This window comes from Bos taurus, chromosome X, assembly GCF_002263795.3.
Source record: "Bos taurus isolate L1 Dominette 01449 registration number 42190680 breed Hereford chromosome X, ARS-UCD2.0, whole genome shotgun sequence".
NCBI lineage: Eukaryota > Metazoa > Chordata > Mammalia > Artiodactyla > Bovidae > Bos > Bos taurus.
Genome location: NC_037357.1, coordinates 83,079,363 through 83,087,834, shown reverse-complemented (window position 1 = coordinate 83,087,834; position 8,472 = coordinate 83,079,363). Strand labels below are relative to the sequence as shown.

The 8,472-nt window shown below is 43.1% G+C and overlaps 1 protein-coding gene across 1 annotated transcript in view; it reads left to right on the top strand.

Annotated features, from left to right (window-relative positions):
* The window catches only part of AR (androgen receptor), a 210,459-nt gene extending 208,242 nt beyond the window's left edge, over positions 1-2,217 (top strand). The window contains exons 6-8 of the mRNA NM_001244127.1: positions 234-364; positions 1,203-1,360; positions 2,062-2,217. Of these exons, the coding sequence (NP_001231056.1) occupies positions 234-364; positions 1,203-1,360; positions 2,062-2,217 (445 nt within the window). The remainder of the gene's footprint in view (positions 1-233; positions 365-1,202; positions 1,361-2,061) is intronic.
* The last annotated feature ends 6,255 nt before the right edge of the window (positions 2,218-8,472 follow it).

The window sequence follows — 8,472 nt, the reverse complement described above, 5'->3', positions numbered from 1 at the left end:
GGAGGTGTATGGGGACCTGAAAACTCCGGCCAGGGAAGATGAGTAGTTATAAAGATATCATGATTTTGGGGAAAAAAAGAACAACCTGTTCCTTGTCATTGAAGCACTAGCAAGAGAAACATCAAGCTCTTCTTGGAGAAACTGGAAAGGGGAGGGCACCCACAGACAGTCTCTCTGGGTTTATTCTAAGCCTTCTCTTACCCCTCTCTTTTCTCTGTGTGTTTCCTTCCTAGGTACCGCATGCACAAGTCCCGGATGTACAGCCAGTGTGTCCGAATGAGGCACCTCTCCCAAGAATTTGGATGGCTCCAAATCACCCCCCAGGAATTCCTGTGCATGAAGGCACTGCTGCTCTTTAGCATTAGTAAGTGCCTGGAAGGGTAGAGAGTGCCCCTAAGGGGCATTGGGCATCAGAGGAGAGGTGCTTTTTCATTAAAGGATTATCAGGAAGAAGCCAGCTCCTGAATATTTCCCTTCTTCTTTCACCCTCCCTCCTCCACTCTCCCTTAGCATCTTTTTTCCCTAACAAGGATGAATTTCATGGCTAGAGACCAATTTCTTTGCTTCAATTCAACCTCCATTAGATCCCCACTTATCCCCAATCTTTCTTTGGGACAAGGCCTTTTTGGCTAGTTTTATCAGGTCTCTGAATTTTTCCATAGCTTCTACCATAGAAACAGGCAAGGACTACCTTATATTTCTTGTAGGGTAGAAAGAATTTCTTCTTCTGCCAAAAAGACAAGGTCTATGTAAGCAACTCAGAAAAGGCTTATTTGGCAGCCAAGGAATATTTCTTTAATATCTTTTCTAAGCAGAGTGCTGTCTTAGCCCCTATGGGGGAGAAAGGAGATAAAATTTGATATTCAAGGCCACATATTTTAATTGTCTAATTCAGAGCTGGACTGTGGATGATGTAAAACCAAGAAATGTATAGATGTGAAGACTAGAGAAAGGAAAGGCTCAGTAAATTTTATTTACTTGATGCCCTACAGACTGGGTCCAGCTAGCCTTCTCCCTAAGACCTTCCTGGCAGACTTCCTGAAGGCCCCAGGCATATAGACCTCAAGTGACAGGAAGCCAAGTCGATGGCTCCTTCCTTGTGGGGGTGGGGGTCAAGTTTGTGGTCAGAAAACTTGGTGCTTTGTCTAATGCTCCTTTGTGGGCATGCTTCCCCTCCCCATTCTGTCTTCATCCCACATCAGTTCCAGTGGATGGGCTGAAAAATCAAAAATTCTTTGATGAACTTCGAATGAACTACATCAAGGAACTTGATCGTATCATTGCATGCAAGAGAAAAAATCCCACATCCTGCTCAAGGCGCTTCTACCAGCTCACCAAGCTCCTGGACTCTGTGCAGCCTGTAAGCAAACAATGGAGGGTGCTTTGTCAGGGAGAGTAGCCTGATAGGGCCAAGTGATAATATGCTCTTCTAGGGTCTGGCACCACCTGTTGGGAGGTGCTTCCATTCCCCTCTGGCTTTGAGTGTGGTCCAGGAAGAAAATCCAATGAAGAAGAAAGGAACACAGGTCACAGTGTCCCAGCTGGATGTTGTGAAAGAGGTGGAGGAGTTGAGAACAGAGCAACTGGGACTCAGAGAAGGGGCTTAGAGTAGATAAGTTCTTTAGGCAGACAAAACAGACCTGGATGTTTTTCCCCTCTTCCTTGAGTCATGTGCATGTACGTTTGTGTGTGTGTGTGTGTGTGAGAGAGAGAGAGAGAGAGAGAGAGAGTGTGTGTGTGTGAGAGAGAGAGAGTGTGTGTGTGCATGTGTGTGTGTGTATGTGTGTGTGTGTGTGTGTGCTGGGGAAAAGGAACACTCAGTCCTGAGTCAGAGAGCCTGCAGTGGTTTAAGAGATCTCTTGGGACCTCTCAGTGACTCCCTGGAGACAATTTAGTGCATGTGTGTGTGTATGCACTCACACACACAAACACACACACACTCACAGAGGCCCAAGGACATGAAAGGAAGGAGGAGGAAATCAAAGGCTGTGGGGGAGACCCTGACAAGAAGCCAACTCCTTGTCAACCCTGTTTTTTCCCTCTCTTGTTGTCTCCCTGCAGATTGCACGAGAGCTGCATCAGTTCACTTTTGACCTGCTAATCAAGTCTCACATGGTGAGCGTGGACTTTCCAGAAATGATGGCAGAGATCATCTCTGTGCAAGTGCCCAAGATCCTTTCCGGGAAAGTCAAGCCTATCTATTTTCACACTCAGTGAAGCTTTGGAAGCCCCCATTTTCTTACCTCACCTCACTCCCTTTTTCAGATATCTTCTGCCTGTTTTAACTCTGCACTACTTCTCTGCAGTGCCTTGGGGAATTTCCTCTATTTATGTATAGTCTGTCATGAAGATGTTCTTGAATTCTATTTGCTGGGCTTTTTTTTTTTTTTTTTTTTCTCTCTCTCTTTCCCTCCTTTCTTTTCTATCTCTACCTATCTGACTCTCCCATGGCACTTTCAGACTGTACTTCCTGCTGTGGCTCTTATCTGTGTTTTGAATGCTGTTGTATTTCTTTAAATCTGTGATGATCCTCATGTGGCACAGTGTCAAGTTGTGCTTGTTTATAGCACTATGCTGTGTGCCAGCTACACAAACGTTTACTCACCTAATGCCACGTGAAGTTTAGAGAGCTAAGAGTATCTGGAAAAACAAAAGACAAACAAACAAACAAACAAAAAATACACTATGGTTTTTCCCTCTTAAAAAATATTAAAACAGAAATTACCAAAGAGGCCAACAGTAACTAGAATAAGGTGAAAATTGCAAGCCCATGGGGAGTCACTGCTTTTTTCCCCCAAACCCTCTCTCCCTGGGAGACTTTATTTTCTGCCAATGGCTATTGCCATTAGAGGGCAGGGTGACCCCAGAACTGAGGTGGATGGGGGCAGATTTAAGATAGGACAGATGGATCACCAGTACCTGCCCACAGCCTTGGCTCCTGAGAGCTAGGCTGTTCAACTGCAGCACAATTCATGGTACTGAAAAATGTGCTTCATCTTTGAAAACCTGTCTGTTGGAAATGCCTCCCCACACCAGTCCCTTTTCTCTTGCATCCTCTGCCTCCACCCTCAAATTGACTTTCAATATCTTTTCTAAGAGCTTTGAACTGAATGTTTTCTTTAGCCAAAACTTGGCCACTTCCACTGAAGAATCAGACCAGCAAGAAGGAGAGGGAGATCTGACCTTTTGTAAGGCCCCATTCTGATCCAGGTCTGCATTCCCATTTGTGGCCCAGGGAGGAGCCTAGGGCTAGAGTCAGAGGAAAAGGAAGTAGTGGCTTGACTGTTCTCCTGCTTAGGACACTGAAGATTTGATCCTTCTTTGCCTCTACCTTTAAGAGACCTGAATGTTTTCTGCCTGACTCCATGCAGCTGCAAGCATCCTCCATCCTCCCTTCTGTGTTTTCTGGGCCCGAGCTTCACCAGACTTCACTACAGCCACAGTGGTGAAACTTGTCCACTCCTTGGGCACATTCAGACTCTCTGCTAAGAACTCCCACCCCCAAGAAGGCTAACAAGTCAGCAGTCTTGATGTCTATCTCTAGATGCCAGTAGGCTCAAAGATTTCTTACCATATGTCTCTCATCAACTGAACTCTCAGAACTCTGTAGACCTTAGACAAACTGGAAAGAAGGTATCAACGGGATTGGACAAGCTGGGCGTCTTGCCCTTGTCCCCCAGAGATGACACCTTCCCACCAAGTGAAGAATGCCCACTTCCTCCTTCAGAGCAGCTAAAGGGGCTACCCAGATCTGTGTTGAAGAGAAAACTCTGTTACCAATGTGAGAAAAATGAAGGCACTAGAAACGGAAATCCTGTAAATGCTCTCCTTTCCATCCAACATATCCACCTGCAGAAGTCAGGGAAAGAAGAGAGAAGAAATCAAGAGAATACTAACTAATAAATTAAAAGTTTTCAGAAGCAAAATCTAAAGCCAGATGGGCACCATCTGGTGAGTTTATTCACCATCCTTCTCTGCTGCTGATTCTGGGCTCTAACGTTGGCCATACTCACTCAGCCACTTTTGTTGCTGCCTCTCGGCCAGAGGAAGCTGAAATACTGAAACTACCGAACCATGGCCTCCTTTGGAAAGGTCTGGTTGGTGTGGCTCTGATGGGCTGCCACCTATGAACTTGGTGTGTTCCAGCAACACTGGTTTCATATAGTCCTTTGGCACTCCTTTGTTCTGTTGACTTTGTCCCCCAGTCATGAGTACTGGGGAATGCCTACCTACTTTCTCATCTTGGCCACTGTCTCTTCACATAGCTCTTAAATTCATCTGCTAAACAACAAATTAGAAGCCAGTCACCAAGCTGCCTGTTTCAGCTAGTTCACTCTACTTGTTGTTGAGAAGATAGTTTCTGAGTGACATGATATGATCTACATGGGTTTCCTCCCCTGATTTCTGCTGATATTAATAGCCAAATGAACCTGCAAAACAGCTTCTTTAAATAACAAGGGAGAGGGGAACTTAAGATGTGTGTTACACCAATCCAAGTCTGCTGGACAAAACTAAAGCTGACAGGTTCTCTTTATAGGGTAGGATAGAACAATTCTGTTTTTCTTTGTTATGACACCATTTGGCTTATGGGATCACTTTTAGCTGTTTTAAAGAGAAAAAAAAAACCCACCACTCTATTCATTTAAACTAGGTTACTTTTTAATAGTTCCTTTATATCTGTTTTGAAATGATCCTCATCTTTTGTGGTACATGGATTTGAGTATATTATTTTAATACCTCTCCTTGTAAATACTAGATGCTCTCCTTTCCATTTCTCTGGGTATCAAGGTTTTCATCTTTATAGATTTCCCAATCGTGACTCTTGTCTTTATGAGTATATGTTTTTCACTTGTGAAAGCCAAAAATCAGTGAAATGGCAGTGTAATTAAAAACAGAAACAACTAGATTACTCTGAACTCCCAAATGGCAAGACAAGGAGAAAATGGCCTAAACAAGGATTTAGGTGTACTGTTTTTGCACTGGGCTTCCCTGGTGGCTCAGACGGTAAAGCGTCTGCCTGCAATGCAGGAGACCTGGGTTCGATTCCTGGGTCGGGAAGGTCCCCTGGAGAAGGAAATGGAAATCCACTCCAGCACTCTTGCCTGGAAAATCCCATGGATGGAGGAGCCTGATAGGCTACAGTCCATGGTGTCGCAAAGAGTCGGACACGAGTGAGCGACTTCAATTTCACTTTTGACTTCACTTTCAGTGAGCAAAAGAGATTTTAGCTTAGCTTTGGCTCCCACAGATGAAAGGGGGATTTTTATTTTCTTTTGGCCATTGTTATTCCAGCCAGCGTAATTGCCAGAAGTCTCATTTTGCATGCACTCTGCTCTACAAACAGATTTGATACGGTTGGTACACTGTGCTCACCTTTGAAGGATCAGCCACCCACACCTATTCACCTGGTGAGCTTAAAGATGAGGATCACTCACCAGACAAGCCATGGAGACTATCCCCAAAAAGGTTTGCAGTGCTCAATGGGGATGGAGAGTGAGGAAGAGAAAAAGAAGGAGCACCAGGGAGAAAGTCCCATCTGTGCTGGGCAGCAGACAGCTGCCAGGTTCATAAATTCTGTGGTCAAGGAAAAGAGTCGTGTGGCAGTTTCAGCTCTTGCTCATTGGGCAGCTTGCCCAGGCCTGGCCTCTGAGTTGAAATGCGGGTTGGGTTCTTTGTTCCATAGCTTTTCTATGCCACAGACAGTATCTTTGTTCTTGAAGAGTTCATTATTTTTTTAACAAGAAAGAAGATTTTTGAAGGATTCTGTCATATATCTTTGAAAAAAAGAATCAGTAATACATATATTTTTATATATGTTAACTGGCACTTAAAAAGGTGGGGGGGGGGAAGAGTTTCACTCTATCCTTTGGGTAGTTGCTGAAGTGATTTTCCAGGTTGAGAAATAATGCGCTGATGCTAGAATCCCTCTCTGTTCATACTCTACTTCTATATACATATATGAATATATAGCAAGAAATATTCTATTTGTACTTCAAAAGAAAATAGGTCCACCATCCACATGATATTGGTACTACACAAATGACCTAATGTTAAGCATCAAGTAGCTTCTGAGTGTTTGTTTCATTAGGCACAGCACAGACATGGCCTTGTCCTCTTTTCTTTCTTGATACTGGGCATGAATCAAAAGTACAAGCCACTCCCTCTCAGTCTTGTGCTAGGGTTGCACTTCATGAAACTCTTTTCAGACAGCTTAATAACTATCCCTGCATGGTTCCTACATGGCCCTGGGAAGACAAGAGGTTGAATACTAATTATTTTATGACAGTTGCCCAGGTGAGAGGACACTGGGCCCAAGGGGGGTGACGTTCATGCTCAACTATATGTAGGGGGTCATGAGAATCAGGAATGCTAAAATACAAGATCCAATCCCAAACTTAAGTCAAAATAATCCATTTATCATGTGCACTATCTAATAAAAGGAAGTTTCTACCCTTGCTGCCTTTTATTAGGCGGGTCTGTTCTCACCACTAATCTCTTTGAAAATCTGTGAAAGCAGTTTAAAAAAAAAAAAGATAAAGAGACCAAAAAAAAAAAAAAAAAGACAATGCATCACATTATGTAACCAAAGATTACATTGTATCTGGTAATTTACCAAAATTTTTAAGGGCAGGGAGGGGGCAAACATTACTGCCTCTTTGGTAACCTATCCAAAAACAGACTAAAGGACTTTGCTGGTGACTGACTTATAAGAGTTTTGTGGGGTTTTCCCCTCCACAATATACATGTTTAGAACAGTGGAAGATAATTTTGAAAAATAATGGGATTATGGGTCCTTCAGTAAGTGATTTTTATAAAAAGAACTAGCTTTCCTTTCATGTAGTAGTTGCTGAGCATATTCTTAAAGCTCCATCATTGAATGGTTGGAAATGGAGCTGTCTTGGCCACTGTGTTTGCTAGTTCTGATGTTAGCTTATCTGAAGATGTGAAGCCCTTGCTGAGAAGGGAGCATTTAAAGGATTAGATTTTGCACTAGAGGGACAGCAGGTGGAAATCCTCATTTCTGCCCACTTTGAATGGCACAAAAAGTTTCTCTGCAGTTTAAGGCAGAAGGTTGAAATATATTGTAAATGAGTATTTGTATCCATGTTTCAAAATTGAATTATATATATATAGATATAATGTGTTCTAATAGCTTTACCTCTCTCTGCACCTTTATATTTGGTTCCAGGTCATAGCTGATACCATGTACTTGTAAGAGAGGCCACAGCTACATTTTAGAAGCTCTCAGAATGGAAAAGACACCTGCGTTGATCAGATAACCAAGAGATCTCTGTTCCTATTGAGGCCTGACTCACAGGCCTTGCAAAGGAGCAAAGAAGGGAAAAGGGTAGGGTACATTATGTGTTGCACTTTACTAGCCCAAGACAGATGAATGTGTAAAGGGTGGTGAAGTCCCATTGAAACGGACTGGGATTTACCATAGGGAAGGCCCATACTTGGGGCCAAAGGCCCACCCAAACGATTAGCCTGTGGCCCCCTAATGGGACCTGTGCAGCTGGAAAAAGAAAGGGTATTCTTTGTTCTTCATCACCCCAGTGAGAAAAGGGCAGTTTCCTGCACTTGGGAACCTGGAGCAAGTGCTCCATTTCAAACAATTCACTCACCTGCGATTGAGGTGCTCTTGCTACTGGGTGTCTATGTGCTCTAATTCTGATTTTGGATATGTTCTGTAAAGATTTTTGACAATGAAAATGTGTTTCTATTTGTTAAAAAATTATCAGTGTACTAGAAGTAGTATATCTGTAGGTACAGGTCCATCTCTACCCACAGGTAGGGATGTTTTTCTTCAGAGATTGACACTGGGGTCTGTTGCCCAGAGCCTCCCAATCCTTAACCTTTTCTAGGTGAAGGCAGAAAAATCCACAGTCACTCCTCTAAAAACAATTCAGCTGAAGTAACAAACCATTCAGAATGTTTCCATTCCAAATATAAGTGGTAAATATTTTAATTTAACAGGTAGAGTTTTAAAGGGAAAAGTAGCCTTTGACTCATCTTTGATTTTTCCTCATTAGATTTGGCCATAAAATAAATGATACACATTGATTGGTTTTAACCCCAATTCAGTTGAGCAAGAGTACTGGTTCCTTTCTTTATCCCACTTCTCTCTTAGCTTTTTATGGAATTAAATGAGAAGCTATGGTCTGAGTAGCCCTTGTGGTTTAAAACAGTTTGCACATGCATTACTTTAAAAGGCTGTCACATAGCTACAGATTCCATTGGCCACCAATACTGGAACTCACATCCATTCCCAAAGGAAAGGAAATTCTGGAATGATACTGCTTCTCTGCTGGTGCCCTCCTGGGCTAATGCTTCACATTTTGGAACTCTGTACCTTGCACAGTAGATAAACCAAGCCTGCAGTCTCTCCCAGCTTTAGCCCTTGGTGTTGTACTGCAGTGATGTGCCTGTGGGGTTGTTCAATCCCATAAGCCACTCAGGTGCTGAGAGTAC